This window comes from Tasmannia lanceolata, unplaced genomic scaffold (assembly GCF_043159265.1).
Source record: "Tasmannia lanceolata isolate RefF3 unplaced genomic scaffold, GAP_Taslan_0.1 ptg000007l, whole genome shotgun sequence".
Lineage (NCBI taxonomy): Eukaryota > Viridiplantae > Streptophyta > Magnoliopsida > Canellales > Winteraceae > Tasmannia > Tasmannia lanceolata.
Window position 1 is genome coordinate 7,123,755 of NW_027518684.1, and position 23,132 is coordinate 7,146,886.

Here is a 23,132-nt window from a genome sequence, read left to right on the forward strand (position 1 = left end):
GGTGAGAAAGCAAGGAAACGGTTGCAGGTTTGTGGGTTAATTCATTGTAATCCTTGTATATTGTTTTCTCATAGTGGAAGATCGTGTTTCTCGCCCGTGGTGGTAGGCTTGGCCGAACCACGTAAATATCGATGTTCATCTTGAGGCTCATTTTATTTTTTTACTTTTCTGCGCTAGATCGGATCAAATTTTCCAGGCGAATTTTCTCAGCAAGTGCTATCAGAGCTGTGGTTGGAGTGATTGTCGAGGCCGGGTGGAGTGATCGTGGGTGTTGTAGTTGGATCACGGCTAGAGCGATATTTAAGAGTGGAAAGATTGTCCAAGAAAGATTCCCATTCGAGGTGAAGCACTACAACGAGAACTACATATACGTTTAAAAATAAAACGCGTTTTAAACGTTTCTTCAAAAAAAAAAAGAAAAAAAAAACAAGAGTTTTGTTGGCTTGAAAAAAGTTTAAACAGCAGTTTTAAACGGCCTGGCTTCAAAACGTGAATTTTTCAAAAAAAAAAAAGTCATATTAAACGGCATTTTGCTAGCTATGGGTGAAAGTGCTCTTTTCGTCGAAATTTTCAATGTTGAACTAGGTAGAATTCGATTTTAGCGTTCACATCGAACGAGAATCTTTCTCGGACAATCTTTCTACATTCGTCAACAACGGTAACCGCGATCCAATCACAACACCCACGATCACACCACCCCGCCTCAACAATAGCTCCAATCACAGCTCTGATTCCACTTGTTGAGAAAATTCGCCGGGCAAATCCGATCCAATCAAGCACAAATTAACCGAAAAGTAAAACAATAAAACAGGCCATAAGATGAACACCAAGATTTACGTGGTTCGTCCAAGCCTAAGTCCACAGGCAAGAAACACGGTCTTCCATATGAGAAAACAATATACAAGATTAAACCCAAAACCCAGAAACCCGCAACCATTTCGTTGCTTCTCTCACCCAAGACCGTACACCGAGTAGTAACCCAGGAAAAAAACCCTAGAAAATTACCAAGGGAATGTTAGTGATTTTGCATTTTCAAAATCATGTATATTACATGTTTTAGTGTTTTGGAAAATGTTTTATCAAAAGCGTTTGGGAAAAAGAAAATGTTTTCTTGGAAATATTTGCTTTTACAAAAGGATGTAGAAGTGTAGTTGAAAAGATAGTTCCACATCGGATGAGAGAAAAGAAATAGAAGGGCTTATAAAGCACTACCTTTTCTAACTCTTGTTGATTGCACATTGGGTTGAACCCATGGTTGGACCCGCGGGACGGTGCAACGCACCGTTCGCACACGCGCGCGCGCGGCGTGGGCAATGGGCTATAGGGCGCATAGTGGCGCTTTATTGGCGCTTTTTTAGGCGCACTTTGCACAAGGTGGACCGGTCGGATAGGTGGGTCAAATGGTTCGCAGGCCCATCAAGCCGAATGGTGCAAAAACACAATTTGCAAGAATTTATTCATTGATTTGAAAAAAATACTACTTATAAAAGATAAGGGTAACCCCATCATTAACTAATACATTTTTTAATTTCATAGAAAACCCCCACTTGACTACTTCCTTTAAAACTCTGCCCAAGCTCGTCTAAATAACCCTTATCTCTATCTATACCAAACAACTAGAGAGAAAATTCTACAAGCTATAAGAAAATATAAACTAGTTAATTCTACCCACGGCCCTTTGAGATTATGACAACAGATGGTGAGCCTCCAAACTGATTATTGGACTGTAATTATATTAATTTTGACTCCAATAATCGGTTTGGGGGCTCACCATCGGTTATCATAATCTCAAACGAAAAGGGCCTAACTGGTACTCATCTAAGGCAAGTAACACTTTGGTGAATGTGTAGGATTATAACTGCTCTGTGGAGTTCTTCCGATCGCCATTCCTAGTTGAAGAATGGGAAATGCCAGAACCCAATGGGACAGCGAAGGAGACGCTTCGCCTTGATGTTATTGAGCCTTCATCTTCTAAGTATAAGAATGCAGACATTCTTGTCTTCAACACTGGACACTGGTGGACTCATGAGAAGACTAGTAAAGGGTATATATCGAACCATTTCCCCCAAAACTCTTTCTTAAAACCACATATGATATATGAGAAAAACCCAAATTCTCTTGCAGGAAAGATTATTACCAGGAAGGTAGCCATGTCTATGGGGAGCTGAAAGTCATTGAAGCGTTTCGGAAGGCTTTGACAACATGGGCAAGATGGGTTGATGCAAATGTAAACCCTAACAAGACCCATGTTTTCTTTAGAGGCTATTCCTCCTCCCATTTCCGGTAATTAGATCTATTTACCTTTACGCATTTTTGCAAAAGAAGCCTTCTACTTTGCTTTATTTGCAAAAAGAGTCTTCTAATTTGAGAATTTGCAAATAGAGCCATAACATTTGAGTGTATTTTGCAAATCAGGTCATGACATCAATAGAAAATACCCACCGTTGATTTTTTATTTGTTTTTCTGCTTATTAGAAGACCGAAATGCCCTTATATGTGAAAAGACAAATTCTCATAAAAAAGACTAGGGAAATGATTTCAACACTACCATGTTTTGATAAAGATGTGTGAAGCATCTTGACATTTAGTATTTAAAGTGCTGTTAGAAGAATATTGCAGTTCTCAAAAAGCTCGTACAAGGTTTTAAATATTAAAAGACAAGATGCGTCGCGCATCTAGCGCTGGAATCATTTCCCAAAGACTAACATACCCATGAAGGTTAATGAAAATATCATTTCTATAAATATACTAGCATTCACATAGATGTAAAAAAAAGGTCCCGCCCTATTAAAACATGAGGTGTAAAATGGTGGGCCTCACCTCGGACATGGGCTTGGGTGGAGATTGCAGATAATATATGAGTTTGAGGTGAGTTGGCAAGACCCCGCCCTATCAAAACATAATATTGAGCATCACGGGTATTTTGGTCTTTTTACAAGGTAATTTTCATCTTTTCAATATAATAATACATTTTGGTCTTTTTATGAGTTAACAAACTCTATCATGGGTAAGTCGGTCACAAATTGATGTCATGGCATGACATGACTTGTAAATTCCCTTCAACTGTGATGACTTATTTGCAAATTGCCAAACTAGAAAACTCTTTTTGTAAATAAAGCAAAGTAGAAGACTTCATTGGCAAAACCCATTACTTATTTATCTAGTCCGGCCATTAAAGCTCTTTAATGAAAAATATGAAAAACTCTTTCATCTATTTATTTCTGACCTTTTGTGCTCTGTATTTCAGTGGTGGGCAGTGGAATTCGGGTGGGCAATGCGACAGAGAGACAGAACCCATAAAGAACGAGACATATCTGGCACCCTATCCTCCAAAGATGAACGTGCTTGAGTCGGTGATGAAAGGGATGAAAACACCCATCTCTTACCTCAATATTACCAGAATCACCGATTACAGAAAAGACGCTCATCCCACCATATACCGAAAGCAGAGTCTTACTGAGGAAGAACGAAGATCACCAGAAAGGTATCAAGATTGCAGTCATTGGTGCTTGCCTGGCGTTCCTGACACTTGGAACGAGCTTCTCTATGCACAGCTAATAATCAATCAAAAGTAAGGAAAAAAAAAAGAATTAAGTATAATCTGAAGTTGATTAAATTAATTAAATTAATCAATAGCCATTTGTATTTTATTATATGGTTTTTCTTCTTTGGAGGGATATAATATAAAATAACTTGTAGGATTGTGTAAAAGCGTTTGAATCTGCATGAGATTGAGAGAGATCTGGGTTTTGTTGGAGAGGGGAGGGAATATATGTTTTGTTAATTGCTTTTTATTTGTCTCATGTATTGGTGAGTGAGGAACAAAAAGGGAATGTTGGGGGGTTGACCACGACCACCCTATTAGTATTCTTTAAGCCTTCTGGGTCTTGTATATTTTAAAGATCTTTTTTGGTCTATGTTTTTTTTTTTTTTGAAATGGTGGTCTATGTTTAAAATAAGGGTGCACATTCTTAAAGAAGGGGGATGCAGGAAGCTTGTTGCTCTCTCTCTCTCTCTCTGTTTAATCTTTATTTGATTAGTGATTTGAAGATTGGATTATCAGGAGTGGTGGTCATGTTCTTTAAAGCAGTGTAGAATAATTAGCATTTTGAAAAGGTGGTCAAGTGTTTTGAGGTCTTGTGGGTGGCGTTAAAGTGACTCAACTGACCAAGTTGTCTAATCAATCAGAAAATTGAATTGTTTCTGGAAATATAGAAGAACATGGTGAAGAGCATTGTGAGCTCAATTTGTTTCAATCTATACAAGTTCAGGTCTCCGTAGGAATGGTAAAGGGTAGTGCAAAGTGAAAAGGTTACGTTGGACATACACCCAAATTGCAGTTTAGGCACTTTTAGTCTGGAGAGTTTGGGTGTACGCTTAAATTGCAATTTGAGGATGCACGTTTAGGCCTTAAATGGCAATTTTTTAGGGTTACAATTTAGTCTTTTTTAGGCTGGATGGTTTGGAATGGATGGGATATTTTGCCACAGGAATGGCCAAATCGCAATTTTAGGTTAAGTCGGGTTGGATTCAGGTTAACCTTGGGCCAAACACAAAAATACACACACACACAAAAAAAACAATTAACCCTAAGAAATCGTGATAAAATTAGAGGATGGACGTCAGGTTCAGGACGGGTTCCCTCAACCCTCACCCAACCCTAAGTTAATCAGGTTGGCTTTTCCCAACTGTAACCCAACCCAACTCGATCCAAAATCGGGTTGAACCCGTCTGGCCCAAGTTGCACCCCTGACCCTAGTTCCACCCGTAAATCTAATTGGATGTGCACCCAAATCTCAATTTGTGTGCAGATCAAGAACTCACCACCTCAAGAAGGGGTTCTACAAAACTCCAAAGGTGATTTTTTCAGCTTCAGTATTGATTTGGCAGCATGAAGAAATGAATATCTCTGCAAAAATGGGATGAAGATGAGGAAGAGAAAAAACCATTTCTTCTAAAAACAATCAGAACAATGCAATGATGACTGGCTTTTGCTTTGACACAGTAGGCAGGCCTTCTCAATATTTTTTTACACTCATTATCTTGCAATCAATGAGCCATGCCTAAAAATGTCCCCTCCAATTTGTGAGGTTCTCACTTATCTGCACTACTTTATTTTCTTAACTGTCCATTTATTGGCCATAAATTGGAAGGCTAGGATCAGTTGACAAGGGAGATTTTTTTAGGGCATAGTACATCCATGCCCAGGTTTTGCAGATGAAAGGTTTGGAAAACACCACACTTAATATACAATAACTCATTAGTAATACAATTGAACTATAACAATCAAGAATCAATGGACACTTGTTAAGTCAGTCTTCGAAGAGAGAGAAAAAAATACAGTGAAATGAGTTGCCACTTGTTTTTTTTTCAAAAGATATGATTTGGGCATAAAAAAAAGTAATATATGAGCTAATATAGAGAGATTGTGTCAAAAGTGAAGATCACCAAAATGGCCTTATTTGTAAATAAGGTTGTTTTAAGTTAATGCTATTTGCACATGAAACATTAAGGTCTCTTTGAACAACCAACAGGAATTCTGTGATGTTTTAAAACACTCAGTAAAGTATTCAAACATCTATACATTTTCTGTCAATGTTAATTTGTTTTGTTTTCAATCCTTAGTTTCTATTTCAATTTCATTTCCAATCAAATTGAAGTACTACCTGAGGTGTGCATGGGAAATTCCAGTTCCACCTTTGTATCTATCTCAGCAACCAAAGGCAAATAACTTCTACTGTAATTCACTGATGTGCCTGTAGTCTCACCAAAATGGGGAAAATCCTCATGAAACTCGAAAATTATCATATATTGTGGACTCCATGAATAGAGCTCCAAAACTTTACTTTGTTTACAGTTTTCAAGTATGTACTAATCTTTTTCTATTGAAATCTTTGTTGTCATGAGAATAGAAGGATGGAACAAGAAAGAAAAAGGAAAGAAGATGAAGAATGAGAAGAAAGAAATTTGAATTCATACGAAGGGCAAGCAATGGTACAAGGCCAACTGCTAAGTTTACCAAACCTTGGACGCCAATGCCGGTCTTGTAACTCAAACCAACAGTGAGATGCATTGCATTGAGGTCTTTCCACTGAACCAGGGAGTTAATGGGCTTAAGGGAGTATTCACTTCATAAAACATTGTTATTTTTCCACAACTAGCTACCTCATCTGTAAGGTTATCTCTGTCAACAATGCTAATTTCTGCTGCTGGGTTTAGCTGTAAGTTCTACTTCCCCTCAGGTTATGAAATATTCAAAGGTCAGGCACAATCAATTTCAAAGCGTTCAACATAAGCATAAAGACGTCAAAAATTATGAGTTCAAAAGGGCAATATAAGCAACTCTTGGTAACAATATTCATAACTAATTGTAATCTGAACTGAAAAGGATATTATATTGACATAAGCCACACGGATCTTCAATAAAAATAATCTTAAAATGAACATCGATGTATGAACAATGTGTTAGTTGTATAGCAGTTCCAAACAGCATATAACTATTCAGGATGGTCTGATCAATATGGTTGAGGAATTGAATAGAAGCATATGGGACCCAAACAAATCTGCTTAAGAGATTGACTGACTTGGCTTCTACAAACCTGTGATTTTTTGGACCCTTTGAATCGTGTCATCGTTAGATTTGAGTTCCTTTTTAACTGCTTACTAGTTGATATCATATCTCTAGCAGTAGCATTAGTTACTGTCCTTGTCCTGTTTTCCAACTCAATCTGAATCTATTCAGCCAAACCAAAGTGAACCCCCCAACTTACTCACTTCTGATTCAATTCTAAGAACAAGGATCTAACATGCTAGGTTGAGTTTCGTAGTTACTATTATTTATGAATTAGGAAAAAAGAAGAAACACAAAAAGAACCTCCTCTTAAGATTTAACTTGTATTATTGTCTAATTCAGAATTGTTTCTTGAATGAGGTACCACTTCAAACTGGTATTAGTCTGGGAAACAGGGGTGGGGAATGCTTCATATAATGCATGCTACATAACATGGAAGCCTACTTTATTATAGATGAAGTACATCCAGGATAGGGCTTTGCTGATCAAACTTGAGCCTTATAGTAAGTTACAAACATCATCTATGTCTAAAATATGTTGAAGCTTCCCAAGAAGTAGCAAAGACTAAGAAGTGAGAAAACAGAAAGTGGAAATGGTGAAAAACGAAATTGAAGAATTCCTTTAAAATAACATAACCAAACTACACTTGTAAATGCATTTCAAGGATATAAATCTTGGATAATGATCCATAGGTTTAAGCTTCTTCTGGTAGAGCTAGTTGCACCCAATCATTCAATCATCATATGAGTAAAGAGATTACACTAGGGAGCTTAATGTACTTAATGAATTGTACTAGATCTGACATAGCTAATGTAGTATGTAAGTTGCGTAGTTACACTAGCAATCCTGGATCATATAATCATTGGAATGCTTTAACTAGTGTGTCAAGACCAAGGTACTTAAAGTATACCATGGACTTTGGTTCCATTATGGGAGATATCCTGTGGTATTAGAAGGATAAAACACGTCAAATTTAAATCACAACTAACAGAAACCCAACCTAAGTTATTGAAGATCCCAGGAATTAGGTACAATGGGGAAAACATGTAATTGGTGTGATTTGTTAAAGCACTACGGAGAGTTTTCTCCAAACACTCCCTCTTGTATAATTAGTGCTACCTATAACGTAAGGAGGGTGACTTTTAAGCTCTTAATGTAATAATAGCTGATTATCAGTGGGGTGTTTAGTCATAAATCACTCTAGATAGCTGCACCCATATGAGTGTCGAGGTGGGTTTCCTATGAGAATTTAGGATGATTCTCTAGACATTTTAAGTAAAACGGGATAAAGAAAAAGCATATTGATTATATGCAGTATTTAAAATCAGATAGTCTGGAAAGTCACACACACCAAAGCTGAAAAAGTAGGATACAAGGATTCGGTAGTATATTTTAATTTGAAAAGCTAAAAGCTTTAGATTGAGAAGGTTAGAACTCAGGGACAATGATTTATCCGCACCCCTTGTAGGATAATTCTCACCCCTTTTAACATGAATTGACGTCAAAAAGCGTTAAATCTGCCCACATTTCACATCAAAAGGGGTGCGTGTTATCCTACAGGGGTTACGAACTTATCATCTCCCTAATTCAAAATCTATGGTAATGTAAACTTATGCTACACACAATGCAGAAAACAATTGACAAAAGAATTTCAAAAAGAAATTCAAAAGTTACACATACCCAAATGGGTACTGTAGGAATCTGACATGCATCCACATGGGCACTTTGCTGATTTAGAAGAATGCATACAACATAGAAGTGAATAAGTACTTTGTCCCAGAGAAAACCTAGGATAATAGGAAATATATGCCAACTTGCTGCAGATAGGTTTCAAAGAGTCCTAGAAAGAACAGGTTCACAATTTCTTCAGGATAAGCGGGGCATGATTGACATCCATAAAATCAATGACGATTAGGTAGTTTAGGCTCTTATTTTGGATTTTGCTAACCGATTGTGAGTCCAAAACTGATTATTGGACTCAAATTTACATTTAATTTTGAGTCCAATAGTCAGTTTTAGACTCATAATCTGTTCTCAAAATCCAAATCAAACATGGCCTTATCATTTATCTCAAGTGATCCTGAGTTGTTGTACATATGTTGCTGCTACAGTCAATGTAATTATTCTATTCGATTCCTACCCTTAAAAGGGTATTCATAGAGACCATGAAGGCATGAACCCTGTGGTGTGTATAGGAAATTCATCAAACAGGTTCTGGCCCCTATCATGCTTGCAAGAGACATTCATACATTAAATGTAAGCATAGAGGAATTTATAACGTTATAAATGCTTAAATTAAATGCAGTGCTGCAAGAATCATAACATTTACAACAATCATACAAGATGCTAGGACTTCAGATGATCAGAAGGGAAAGGGACAAAAGAGAAGGAAACATAGTAGATTTTCATGGGTGAATGAAAGTTACTATAGATTTTTCACATTTGGGTTTTGGGTGGGAATGGATTTTTTCTTGGTTGTCAGAAATTGGGTCCGAATTTAGAGCATGCAACAAACCTTGTGGAAAATGTAGAAGCCAAAGGTACTATTTTTGTCTTGTTTTGTTTCAGGCTAAAGCAATCTAGTGGGATGCTTCCGTAGGGCACATGGCTTCACCGTGATACAATGAGGCGCCTATTATGGAACAGTGGGTCTCATCTTTGCTTCATCAAAACCATCTATTTGATTGGCCTTGGTTTCAATCTCCAATGGCCAAAAAATCAAGTTAACTATCCGATAATGTGTATTCATTGTTGTTGAGGGATGGTAGCAAATTATGATTGGCCTTGGTTTGGATCTCATATGGCCTTAAAATTAAGTCAAACATCCGATAATGTGGATTTTTTGTTGTTGAATATGAACCGTAAAATTCAACTTAAACGAAATGATTTGGGAGATTTTTGGGTCATTGAAGATCCAAGGCAAGGACATGGATGGATCAAATTGTTAGGTGAAAATAGTGATGGATGGAGATGTAATGCTTCAAAGAGCATTACAACTGCGCTTTCCTTAGATAATATTTGCTCCCACCAGTTGAAGAATAAGCGTGCACGTAATTTTCACAAAATTACCTCCAAGATATAATGAAGCCAAGCCATAATTGACTGAGGCGTAATTCACTAACGATGGTAAAACCAAATTACTTATGAATTAGACAAGCCTGATGATGATACTAGTCTGTTTCTATAGAGAACAGAAACTAATATGTAAGAAGAAAAGCCCGAGTCAAAAAGAGCTTAGGAAGTTCTAGAAATTATAATTTTCGTATTGTGAGTTCATAATGTTTGTAATGGTAGATTTACAGACTATTTATATACTCAATTGTGACTTTTACCCCTGATCACGCCCCTGATTACTGTGGGTTCAAATTTGACTGTTAGATTACGACCGATTGCTACTCTACAGTCCTTACCGACTCCAGATCGTGACCTTTGGCTAGAATAAAATCCTGGTCCTACCTTCTTTTACCTTTGGAACGAAAAGTAAAAGAGGGCACATGATTGAAGGCACACACCTAAACAAAACTTAAATCAAATCGGCCATGGCCTCAACTCATCAAAACACCAAGATGACCAGTAGGGATAATTTGGTAGGGTCGACACCCAAGCTGACCATCATAATAGCACACCAAAACATCATATAACGTCAAAACATGGCAATTGGGAGCTTTCCAACTTGAAAACATCACACCCATCCAGACGATCATGGTTGACTACTTAAAATAATGTATTATAGTGACGAATACTCTCTCTCTCTCTCTCTCTCTCTCTCTCTCTCTCTCTCTCTCTCATTGGAACATAAGTATTAAGAAGAAAAACTAGTAAAAAATGAGGATTAGTGGGGATGGTTGGGTATCAAAATCAGATGGATTGAAGCAGTGATGTCACGAAAGCAAAGCACGCATGTTTCATAGGTGACCATTATTTCCATATCTTATTATCTAATATGAGTAGAATAATAGAGAGGTCTTGTTAGATTACCGAATGCTCTTATCATGGCTTTTTGATTCAACAAATAAAAAGATTCAAAACATTTGAAGCCCTTGTCCATGATTGCCTCCATTATTTCCAAAGTCAAAAAGCCTCTCTTTTTCACACTCCCGTTATTGCTTTTGTCTAAATTTCGACTTTGGCCAATGAATTATTACCTTTTGCGTATGGAGAATGGAACCCGAGGTATACGATGGGCATGCTTTTCCCTTTCCATTGTCAATTCTATCATGTCGGCCCCGTTGAGTTATCTATCATAGGATGCCCCACATTGCCATCTTCATTACGATTAGTTCATATGTAGGAACTTTATTAAGGCAATTTTCATTTTAGATTTGGAGAATCAAAGTTTGAAAACATTTGAGTCCGGTAATCAGTGTCGGGGTTTTAGATAATTAAAGGCCCTGTTCTTTTAAGATTATACCAACCGATTGTGAGTCCAATAGCAATTATTGGACTCAGTTTAAGGTTTAATTTCGAGTTCGATAATTGGTTTTAGGATGCACAATCGGTTGGTATAATCTCAAATGAACAGGGACTAAAACGAACAAGGCCTGAGTAGGGTTTTTGATAATTAAACATAGTCCTATTAAGAATCCAAACTAGAAAAGTTACTATCGCAATGTGAGAGCTACCCTAATCCTATTCTTTATCCTGGAATTTTGCATTGAGGCATTGGTATGGATCCGATGATTTTATATATTAGAGAAATCCAAAAGATAAGGCCCAAACACTTACAAGACGATAAGGACATGTATGGTCTAAAACTTCCTTTAAAACTTCCTTTTTTTTTTTAAGGTGGGGTTACGCAAGGACCCCTACCGATTTATTTGAAATATAGAAAGATGATACAATAAAAGGCACAAAACAATCCTGCGAGAGATGGAAAACCAAGGCTTAGATCAAATGGGCGACAATCACTAGGCCTAAGAGATCTAAAAGCTCAGCCCTTGTGAATTACATAATCAGCTAATTTGGTATGGGTATACTGGGCTCTTTGTGAGCATCTTGCCAATTTTTCTTCTGAATTACCTGCCATGATTCATTTGATTTCTCAGGTTCTGGGTTCTGGGTTCTCTTCTTCACATTTATCCTTGGTCTAAAACTAACATAAAACAAGAAACACGATCAACCCTTAAGCATGGTTTTAAATTACGACCGAAATTTCAGATTTCACCTAGGCCAGAAACCAAAATGGCTAATAACTGAAACGTTACATTTTTCGGCCGAAATTTTAAAACTTCAATCAAATTTTTGTCTGAAATTTTAGGAAATTCAGCCCAAAAATCTTGATTTTTTAACTAATTAATATTTTCCCAAAATTCCGGCCGAAAATTTGTATTAAACTTTTTATTGTTTCGTCAGATTTCGGTTTCAGTGAGGGCTGAAACACATACCAAAACCGAAATTTAAAACCATGCCCTTAAGACGGAGACTGGGGATCCCATTGCTCAACCTAACCCTAATCACATTCTTATGAATATAGGTCATTGTTTAATAGGAGCAAGACATTTAAGAGAAAATGAGAGAATTAGGGCTTTTTCATGTTGGTCCCTAACCTATCAAGACAAGGCCTAGGATTCTATTGATCCAAGTACCGGGAGTTGGTTATATTGAATGATCCATCCATTAATTGACATGATCTATAAGATAAGATCATCTTCATCAGTCAGATCCAGAAGAATGCAGAGCATGGCTGTTCTAATCTTTATGGTTCGCACTTTGATAAAATAGTAATAATAGTAATAGGTCATTCATTTCTCTCTTCCAAATTAAGGTCATTAATATTATCTTTCTCTAATTTTTATCATAAAAGATTCAATTGAATCTTCTCATCTCGATCAGGTGGTTGACTGATAAGGTGTGGGGCCTAGCAATCTACTGGTTGATGGTCCCTTGCACCTAAATTTTTTGCATATAAATGAAAGGGATGTTGCTTCTTTAATCTGTCTATACATGGAGATGGAGTAAATGCATATTTATCAGCAAATTAAGCTTATCCTATCAGAAGGCACCCATCACTTCTTCTTATCCCCTATTCGTAACTATCATATCCTGTTTTATAATAATTAGTTATAATCTATGATTAAACTTCCATTATTCAGGTCATACCCATACATCCTATCCTCTTAAGTAAAATAACATACAATTAATAACATATACAGAGAAATGTTAGCCGCCTCCATGCTTGAGAAATGAGAATGAATTGACGGCACTATTATAATCATCATATTGTTCATACTAATGTTATATTCTAAAGTGAAGTAGACGTTTTCTAACCTCCAACAGTATCTAGCAGGCTCCATTATCTAGTCATTCATCCCTTTCGTCACGGCGACCATCTATCTATCTCTCTCTCTCTCTCTATCTAGGAGAGTCATTCATCCCTTTCGTCATTGCGACCATCTCTCTCTCTCTCATCAAAAGAGACAATAACTTGCCTAACTAAAATCTCGAGGGCTGATGAAAGTGTTAGGCTAGGCCCTTTAAACCTGTCTCATACCAAAGTGGGGTACCCTCTAGTCCTACATCAAGATGAGTCTTACCTGACCATAACATTCCACCAAGCTTCCACAGCTGCCATCCTCGGTAGCCCATTTTATGACTGGCTTTCACTTTGACCTTTTTTTGGTAACCCACCCTTTTCACAAGTTGGTCCTTCTGTAGTGGAGGGCCCACTTTCACTTTTTTTTACCAAATCGACCTTTTAAGTTAGTCTTCTCCACATGTAGCCCTTCTGTAAATCAAACACGGAACGTGGTGGTGGTTGCTCCGATACCAAATGTTAGTACCTAACCAATATCCCCAAAAGCTACTTCTGTTCGCTAGGTCCTTCAAACCTGGAGGCTGGGTCCTACCTTGAAGGCCCCTACTTAGGACCCAAACAATCCTACAGTGCTCTTCGTCAGTTTACAAGCATTTGCTAGACCAAAGAAGTAAAATGCATAGGAAGGAACTGTTTTTGCCACCCTTTCCATCAATGCATTTTGGGCTGCTCACGTACATGGTGGGGTGGGGTCCGCTTGACTCTATAAAAGACGCAAGAAACATAGAAGAAAGATATAGATACAAGAAATAAATTTCTGTATTTCCTTTCAATTAATACAAAACAAGAGCAAATACAAGAACTGTATTTCTGTATTGCTTTCAAAAAAGGAGGGATTCAATCCACAAAACTCCAAATTAATCTCAACCAATCCCAGGACGAAAATCAGAGAATTTACAAGATCAGACCCAAAAACCATCCACCAAGAGAAAAAGACAAAGCAACCAAAACCGCTTTATTTTTTCTTTTTCTTTTTTCTTAGGAAGCTGCTGATTGGTGGGGTTGGGCGAAAGGATAGAAACGGGGCTTTGTGTGAGCAGTAAAACCCACTGTTTTCTTGGTATTATCGGTGTTAGTGGTGGAGACTCGCTCGCATGAAGGACACATGGTTAGAGTTGTGGGTGGGAGTTGCATGTAGAAAGGTTGAGACGTTTTCAAGGCCCTTAACTCCTGAACCTCCTTTTGTAACCTTCTGTTCTCTTCTGTTAATGTCTCACAACACCTCTTTAAATACTCACAGTCTACCTCTGTCTGCTTAAGCTTTGTCCTGTTTTTTCAAATCAGGAAAAATATACCCATCAAGGAAAGAACCCACAAAATCAAAATAATGGGTATGTCTTCAAACCCTAAAAAGAAAATGGATGGCTATTTGTATTAGCACTACCATTTTTAATAATGGCACAAACTAAGTTTGTTTTATCACTTTTAATTGGCTTATGGGAGCTTTTTCGGAAGGGAAATGATATCAGCAGAACCATGTTTTGATAATTGCACTAATTCATCTTGTCTTTTATTATTTAAAGAGCTGTTAAAATGTTATTACGGTTACCAAAAAGCTCTCACAAGCCGATTTCAAAAGAAAAGGTCAGGCTGAGTTTGTGCAATTATTAAAACCTGGTATTGTTAATACCAGCAGTCTTTGGGAATTGTAATAACCGTAGACAGCTGTTTAAAAAAGAAAAGACAAGATGGGTCTGTGCAATTATTAAAACATGGTAGTGCCAACATCAATATCCAAAAGGAAAGGAAGATGTACCTTGCTCTTCTATTCTGAAACCAGACTTCTACTTGACGAGGACGAAGATCTAACTGTTTGGCAAGAGCAAGCTTTTGTTTCTGAAATACAAAAATAACATTTTCATTAAAAAAAAAAAAAAAAGGAAGGATTTGCCTGTGTTTTCATGTTTGTTCTCTTTTCTACTTACTGGGTTGAGAGTATTGTGTTCTTTAAAGCTTTCTTCTAAAAAGGCTGATTGTTCTTTGGTGAGTCTGAGTTTCTTCCGAGTCAGACCGGTCTCTTCCTCATCACTCGCTCTCGAAGACGCTCTCTCCATCTCTTCCTCATGACCAGAAGAACCTGCTTCCGAATTTCCTGAAAGAAACAGAACAAAATAAGAAATACCCATCAAATCCCATGTCTCAAAACCCTTAAAAAGTAACAGAAATAGATTAGAGGCCGTTGGATATGAGGCTTACCGTTCTCAGATGGCCATCTAAACCCTAGTTCTGAAGGAGGATAACGAGGAACGGGAACTAGAGGTAACAGATCCAGCTGGACAGGTGGGCCCACACAGACCCGTTGTTCTCTTTCTTCTTCTCTATCCTCTCCTCTCATCCGACCTTCTCCTTCTCTTATATTCAACCCAAACCCTAATCCTATAGAAAACCCTAACTCTTTGTTTGGTTTACTAGCTTTCTCCACAAAAGAGTAGGGCTTTGGAGCTTCTCCCAAGCTCAAACCCAACTCCATCCCTTAAAAAACAAAACCCAAATCAGGAAACCCAAAAAGATAAGAAGGCAAGAAAAAAAAAAAACCCAACAACAAGTTCTACAGAGATGGAGGAGGATAGGAATGAAAAAGGAGAGGCATTTTATAGAGTATATTAGATGCAACCCAGATACCTTTATCTCTCTGTAGTTTGACCGACAATCTCAGGTTGACAAACACACGTGAAAGTGGGAAAGATATGTTATTGTTCTCTTGTGCTGTTTAATAAAAGGACCTAAGTTAGATGGCTATCCATGTTTATAAAATCCGGATAAAACCTATTAGAAAATAAAAGGAAATCTTTAACAAGAATAGTAACGGATAACCCGGCCAGCCCATATCCTACCATTCTCCCCACAAGAAAACAGAGATTTTTGTATTGGGTATTTGTCTCCTTCTCAATTTATATTTCTTTGTACAGGTAAAAGAAGAGAGATTTTTATATTTGGGAGTTTGTCTCCTTCCTCCCTCATTTCATTTTATATACTCATATCTTTTTATAGGTAAGAAGAAGGGGTGTCTAAAGCAAAATAGGGGCCCTAATGATTTCTAGTCCTCTCCCTGAACAAACCTCACCATCTTCAGAAAATTCGAGCAAGACATTTATCATGCCTTACCTTTTTAATTATTGCATTCTCACCAACATTCGACACGTGGCAACGCTACAGTTTCACATACCAAGAATTTAACTACATTTTCTTCACATATCTACCATTTCATACCTATAGGGTCTCATTTTACAGTAGGTCAAACGGTCTTTGTCAATGCCATTGATTAGAGTTGAGAAAAGTAGGGAAAGAAGGCAAAATTTTTGAGAAATTACGGATTTCAGGTACCTTTTAAAACTAGCATCAAACACGGGTGATTCTTCAAAAATTGTGGTAAAAAGACCCCAATACCCTTCTGACATCAACACAAACGTCACTCAGTTTCTTCCTTTTTCATTACTGCCCATTAAATTGGCGCATTATTGCCCATTAAATTGGGGTGTTTCACAAGGCTTTTTTTTGTTCATTTGAATGTGTATTTGAACCAACATAACCTTGGGCTCATTTCTATCTTGGTTATTGGAAATAACCAGAGACGGATGGATGCTTTACACGTGTTAAAAAAAAAATTGAAACGCTGGCACCTCTCTGTACATAGCTGGTTTGGTTTGGATTTGAGATTTTTCTCTGAACCGAGAGTCTCACGCCCGTCGCCAATATGCATAGACGGTCAGATCCACGACACGTGGACATCAATATGGAACCGTGACATCTTCTAACAATACCGCAATCTCTCTGTATGAGATTCCGAGGGCGTACCCATTATTTTCGTCTGCGTACCCCTTAATTCCGTAGATGTACACCATATTTCCGCTGGTGTACTCTAGAAACCGGCAGCGTACTCGATGCATTTGAAACACATGTTTGAACCCAGAAAATCCAGCAGCGTATTCGATATTACGGCGGCGTACTCTATAATCCGCCAGCGTATTTGATATTCCGACGTACTCTAGTATCCGGCAGCGTTATTAGCCAAAAGAGATTAACGTCGCAATTCTCAGCCAAAAGAGATGTGTAAAACATAATCCTGGAGGATGTGGGTGCCCCACATGGCACCCCTCCTCAAAAAACGTAAAACTCTCTCTATATGGCGATATATTTTGATTGTAGAAAAATCTCACCATATCCCAGGTTTTTAGCAAAATTGTTTCTATTACTCAATATCCCACGTATAATACCAAAATTGTCTCGCACGGGTTGTCCACTAGTATTCAATAACCAATAACGTAGCCGTTCTCGCCCAAAAGATAAATAAGCAATAACTTTAAAGATAATGATTGACGTTGGGTTGTGAATTTATCAAGAATGGAAACCTACGAGCAGACCTGGCAAAAGCAACCCGTGCCCGCGGGTCGACCCGACCCACCCGCAAATTTGCGGGCACGGGTCTGACTTTTAGTGACCCGTCAAATTTAACCCGCGGGTTGACCCAACCCGCAAAAACACGGGCCGGGTCGGGTCAACCCGCTGGCACTCGCGGGCACTCGCATTTTTACAGTAATTTTTAAGAATTTATTGGAGAATGTTATCAGCACTTGGGAAATCATCCTATGGAAATGATTTTTAGAGCATAACCTATTTAGGCTATGGCCCATCTAATGGACGGTTTGGATCATCCGATGATGTGGGCCATACCATACTTTTAATAAAGTGAGAGTGCCCTCAGTAGTGTTGATAACATTTCATTTTTTTTTTTTTTATAGGTGGTAATACTCTGTGCAAAGATGCGCACATGGCGAAGGTTTCTAGCAAAAGCAGAAAGCAAAAAAAAAGTAATCATTAAAAAAAAAGGTAAAATAACTGAGTTATAAAGTTTTAAATGAAAAATTACGTATAAATGGTTATGAAGTTATAAAATTATGAGAAAAATACTAACAACATGCAGAGAATTATGACAATTACTGGAAAAACTTATGCGGTGCGGTCAAATCATGAGAATTGGTCAAATCATGAGAATTACAATCCCATATTATATTTGCGGGTGACCCGCGGGTTGACCCGGCCCACCCGCGGGCCGCGCGGGTCACCAAAATTCTGACCCGCAAAAATGAGGGTCATCTCTTGACCCGACCCGTGTGACCTGCACCCGCATCACCCGCGGGTTGACCCGGCCCGACCCACCCGTTTGCCAGGTCTACCTACGAGGACTCTATTAATGTCAGAAGGGTATTGGGGTCTTTTTACCACCCATTTTTTAAGAATCACCTGTGTTTGATGCTAGTTTTAAAAAGAACGCGAAATCCGTAATTTCTAGAAACTTGTGCCCCATTCCGTACTTTTCTCTTTAGAGTTCATGATTAGGGTTTACTGCTTGAAGAAGTGGGTCTTTAATATTTCATGTTTTTTGTATATGGGTGTCCTTTTCCGAGCTATTTTAGCCAGTAATGGCGGTTGCCATGACTCAGGTATACGACCGCTGACTCACCCACCTACAGAACGTCATTTCCCCTTCAACAACGGCATATGGTTCCACGCGTCGAACTCCCATTGGTTGAATGATGGAAGTTTGAATGGAGGTCAGAAATAGGACCAAAGCCTTGGAAAGTATTTTCACGAGATTGACGATGCCCCATAAATTCACCAACCTCTTCTTGATTGGGAAACGAGTTGGGATGAATTTCCCAAACTGCCCTTAAGCCCCTGTCTGGATATCAAGAATTTTCTGGAAAGGTTCGGAAGATTCTAAAATTTTCCAACTTTACTTTGACCTTCAATTTCTACCTAGAGCCATAGAGGGTTCTTCAATTTATGAAAACATCCTTTCTATTAAGTAAGCCCTATATTAGTAAAGGGTTATTCCTACAACAATTGAGGGAAAATGAACTAACCAATAATCATACAAGTTTCCTCTAAATCTTGGAAGAAAAAAAAAAAGTTTTCCAAGAAACAAATTTCGGGTAGAAATGTTTTTCATGGAATTCAAACATGGAAAGGAGGGGGTAGTTTCGGCAAAACAAAAAAAAGGAGGAGGAGCAGGTTAGTGGTGGTGGTCCCCAGTTGTACACCGGATATTACCGGTGGGTAGAAGAGAATTACCTGGATTTAGCGGTTAGGTTACAAATGTCATGCTTTTGGGATCATTGCAATTATTGAAGTCATGCAAACTTTAATGATAGGTTGGAATGGAGGGAAGGAGAGAGAGAGACATGAGAGAAGCATGAATTCTTCTTCTTGGATGGTGGCATGGCCCCCACCAAACTCCAACTACCTCCCCTTTCATGCTTTTGACGAAGATAAGGTTCTTTATTTTTTTTCTCATTTTCTACTCATTTTAGCACTACCGGTTTTGATAATTCCACAAACTCAGCTTGTCTTTTCAATTTTAATTAGCTTTTGAGAACTTTTTGGGAACTTTATTAACATTTGATAGCTGTTTGAATAATAAAATTTTTTATGAAAGCATCATCAGGCCTTCGCCTATTTTTATTAATAGAAACTTCATATAACGGAAGAAGTGACTTCTCTTGTCTTGGTACTCCGATGGTGACACCCCACCCCTTTGTTTGGTAGAGACACGCCTCAACCCCGAGCAAAAAAATTGGGGATCTAAGTCCGGAAAATCATTAAATTTTAGGAAAAAATACAGATACACCCCGGCAACTATGGTCAAATTCCACTTCTAACTAGTGGTTTCAAAGTTATCAAAGACTCCCATAAACTATCCGTGGGTTTTTTAACGTGACGGAGAGGAGGAAATGACTATAATGCCCTCGTCTTTCCCAACTAAAAAAATAGGCTTTTCATACCTGAAAAGTGAAAATTAGGGTTTGATTCAAACCCTTGTTTATTTATCAACACAAACCCTCGAAGTATGGGTTTTATTTGTCTTCATTCACATCATTATCATGTTTTGCACGGAAACCCTAACATTTTAAATCTTTTGTTTTTGTTTTTATCAATGTTTTTTTTTCCTTGAAATGTAAGGTTTGATGTAGCCATGGAGTGGGGTTTTATTGTCTGTGGTGGAGGTGACGGCGGCGGTGGGAAATTGTGTAACCCTAATGCCTCTGCAAATGACTTAAAACCAGTGACGAGGGTATTTATGTCCTCAAAATGTTAATCATTGTTAGTTTTAGTCATTTCGTCAAGCTAAACTAACGGACCGTCAACTGAGGGGTCTACTTAAAAATGTCAGATGGTTAAGGGGTTTCTTTGGTACCTTCGATACCACGTGATTAGAAGTGGAATTTAGAAATAGTTGAGGTGGTGGGTCTGTATTTTTCCCTACTATGTAACGGTCATAGGATATTATCTATGGATTGAGAAATGAACAATTTGAGAAGAATAGAAGACGTATTAAATATATATATTTTGGCTTTCTTTGTAACAAGATTTTAATTGGTAAAATCCGACGTAATAGCTTAAAAAAACTGGGGTTCTCCTTAAAATACGGGATGTCTTTCTCGTGAGAATTCATTAAAAATGGAGTGTAGAAAAGGTAAAAACAAGGAAAATCTTTCCGAATCTGGGTAGAAAATAAACATCAACAAAAGCTGCAGGTCGTGTTGACGGAAACACCCCTACTTTATTATAATATCTAGGTTAAATATTGAGGGCATTTTCGCCATATAATATGGGCAATCAATATGACTGAATAAAATAATGGTACATAGTTCGAAAGAGGTCGGCCAGGGAGGAGAAGGACACGTGGGATCGGCTGGTCGTATCTCGTGACCGGAATAGGAGTAGGTGGGGACCACGGACGTGGCTATAGGGGCAACCTGACTGTCACGTGACCGAGGCGTGGGAACGTGATTTCCATTGGGCAAAGAGGAAAGTGAGTGACGTGGACCAATAGAATAAGAGGAAAAGGAGGCATGGGAAATCATAGTACTTGTGGGGAGGGGACAATTCTACACAAGTAATGATTAGTAAGGCCAGAATTGTGGGGCCCACACGAATAATTAAGGGGTGATTGAATGGTCTCTCTCTTTGGCGCTCGGCTTTTCCATCACGTCCCCTCCCTCCCCACATCATTACACCCCCCTTCTCTCTCTTGACCTTCTCTCTCTTTTCATTTGTTTTATTGTTTCCATTGAAAATATTATTTAATCCTCTTAGCTCATCATAAATCGACCGTGACCCAAAACTTACTGGTTGAATGTCTCTCTAAGTCTACTCAACGCACAAACCAATGGGACCCGTTTCAAACCTCTTAAATCCCACCGTGGTCTGTAGTCACGTCACGTCTTCTAATCTTCTTCTGACCCCATTCTATTAGGGCCCGTTTGGATAGCTTATTTGGATTTGGATTTGAGTTTTGAATACAAAATGAATGGATCCGCTAGATCATGTTGAGGGGGGCAGAGAGGGAAGGAGGTACTTCCTACTGGAGGGGAGAGATTGAGGAGCAAAGAGGGTGAAGGAAACTGCCAGATCTATTTGGAAATTTGATTTTTTTTAAATCAGCTCATTTTCGTCTCTAACCCAATGGGCAGATCATCTAATAACTTAGCTATAGAGTTCTGTTCATATTTTGAAACTATCTTCGTCCACATCCAAATCCAATATGTCTCGATCTGGGAGGCTAAATCTATCTGGGTCTCGCATATTAACAGATATTTGACAAAATTAATGATGTTTTCACTCCCTTCTTAACCTTTTAATTTCAAATTTGAAATGACATGTGAAAAAAAAAAAAAATGAAAATTGTGAGGGACGAAATGGGAATGATATAGTGAATAATAAAAGGCATCTTTTGGGTATCATAGGAGAAAAATATGTGAAATTAAGATTGTTGATGATGTACAACATCATGAGGCTACCCATATGGTCTTTTTCCCCTTTCGAGATGAGTATTTTCTGCATGAGTAAAGGGAATGGTGTGAATTTTCTTGGAGGAGCCTTAAATGAGGCATGATGGGTCAAAGGGTTTATGATCATTCGGATGATGGTGTTCTCAATAGCAATTGGGCTGTCTTACTTTGCCATTTGGATGAATAGGAATCACAATTATCAAACCTTAACTAGTGTTTATATAGAGCACTTTAGTAGATAAACAAGGAAAGAGATTATCAAAGATTTAGAGAGTTAATCCTAATCAGCTAAGTTGCCTAATCTAATACAACTACTAAATTTACCTCAACCAATCCAAAAATCATATATCAGGAGATCTGATCATATATTCTGACAGTCGTTAGTCATTTCCTTTGACAGCTGGTTAAATAATGTAAAACAAGCTTAGTTAGCCTGGTTATCAAAACATGGTCGCGAAGATATAAATTAATTGAGATAGAGAGAGAGAGAGAGAGGTGATGGTCCAAGACTGACTCGTCCCACCTCCGCATGCAAATTTGGAGGGCTAAAGCGAAACAACATCATCAACAATTTGTCGTGAATCATCATCATACATAGTCATCATCATCATACATCCTAACCAACACCATCATCATTATCCTCACGCACGTGCCCGTAGAAAAGAATGCCAAACCCTAATCATCTCGTCATTAAATAAAATATAGGACACGAATTTCTCAAAAATACATGAGTCGAGTTGAGAGGGAGACAATGAGAACGGTCTACATGGGACATTACATAGATACTTCCACCACAAATGATGGCCAAACCATCCACATTACCAAAATGCCCTTCTAGAACAAATATATCCCCAAATGATGACTCAAACCATGCATTCACATTACCAAAATGCCCCTCCTTTCAACCCAGGAAGTTGAAAGGAGAACAAAATCGTATATAAGGGCCCGTTTGGATGCCGAGAAGATTTTGATTTTGATTTGGATTTCTCACATTTGCAGCCCTTTTTGCATTGTAATTTGGATCAGATCAAATTCTTGGATTTTTAATTCAGCAGCTTACAGTGAAAACAAAAATCAGATTTCTAAATTTGCTATGAAAATAGGAAATTGGAAATCAGCAGATCTGGTAGTTTCCTTCACCCTCTTTGCTCCACAACCTCTCTCCTCCACTAGGAAGTACCTCCTTCCCTCTCGGTCTCCCTCTATGTGAGCTGCCGGATCTAGTCATTTTGTATTCAAAACTCAATTCCAAATCAAAATGCAAAATGGGAGGTATCCAAACGGGCCCTAAGTGAACTTCCCATTGGGGCTTTTCACCACGGGGTTAGAAATCCTTGGATAATCTATTTCTTGAATTGGCTACCCTGTTTGGATAATCTTATCTTGAAGTGATACATCCGCCCTTTTTCTCTTACTTGGAACACCCCCTTCTAGTGTATTTATGGCCCTCATTTAC

The 23,132-nt window shown here is 38.2% G+C and overlaps 2 protein-coding genes across 2 annotated transcripts; one reads left to right on the top strand and one right to left on the bottom strand.

The window, feature by feature from the left end:
* The first annotated feature begins 1,812 nt into the window (after window positions 1-1,812).
* Window positions 1,813-6,269, top strand: LOC143880885 (protein trichome birefringence-like). Its single transcript, XM_077383860.1, has 4 exons — window positions 1,813-2,044; window positions 2,125-2,283; window positions 3,248-3,571; window positions 5,913-6,269. The coding sequence occupies exons 1-4, from the start codon at window positions 1,908-1,910 to the stop codon at window positions 5,953-5,955; spliced, it is 663 nt and encodes a 220-aa protein (XP_077239975.1). The 5' UTR covers window positions 1,813-1,907; the 3' UTR covers window positions 5,956-6,269.
* A 7,354-nt stretch (window positions 6,270-13,623) lies between these two features.
* LOC143880886 (homeobox-leucine zipper protein HAT14-like) lies at window positions 13,624-15,487 on the bottom strand. Its single transcript, XM_077383862.1, has 4 exons — window positions 15,081-15,487; window positions 14,810-14,976; window positions 14,641-14,720; window positions 13,624-14,151 (listed from the first exon to the last, which is right to left on the bottom strand). The coding sequence occupies exons 1-4, from the start codon at window positions 15,352-15,354 to the stop codon at window positions 13,863-13,865; spliced, it is 810 nt and encodes a 269-aa protein (XP_077239977.1). The 5' UTR covers window positions 15,355-15,487; the 3' UTR covers window positions 13,624-13,862.
* Between the last annotated feature and the right edge of the window lie 7,645 nt (window positions 15,488-23,132).

Excerpts from the sequence above, each read along its gene's own strand:
- LOC143880886 (XM_077383862.1), bottom strand. The coding sequence starts at position 15,354 with ATGGAGTTGGGTTTGAGCTTGGGAGAAGCTCCAAAGCCCTACTCTTTT. Across the intron at positions 14,977-15,080 it reads TAGATGGCCATCTGAGAACG|GAAATTCGGAAGCAGGTTCT; the intron begins GTAAGCCTCATA and ends TGTTTCTTTCAG. Across the intron at positions 14,152-14,640 it reads TTTCAGAATAGAAGAGCAAG|GACAAAGCTTAAGCAGACAG; the intron begins GTACATCTTCCT and ends TTGAAAAAACAG.
- LOC143880885 (XM_077383860.1), top strand. The coding sequence starts at position 1,908 with ATGCCAGAACCCAATGGGACAGCGAAGGAGACGCTTCGCCTTGATGTT. Across the intron at positions 2,045-2,124 it reads CATGAGAAGACTAGTAAAGG|GAAAGATTATTACCAGGAAG; the intron begins GTATATATCGAA and ends ATTCTCTTGCAG. Across the intron at positions 2,284-3,247 it reads TATTCCTCCTCCCATTTCCG|TGGTGGGCAGTGGAATTCGG; the intron begins GTAATTAGATCT and ends TCTGTATTTCAG.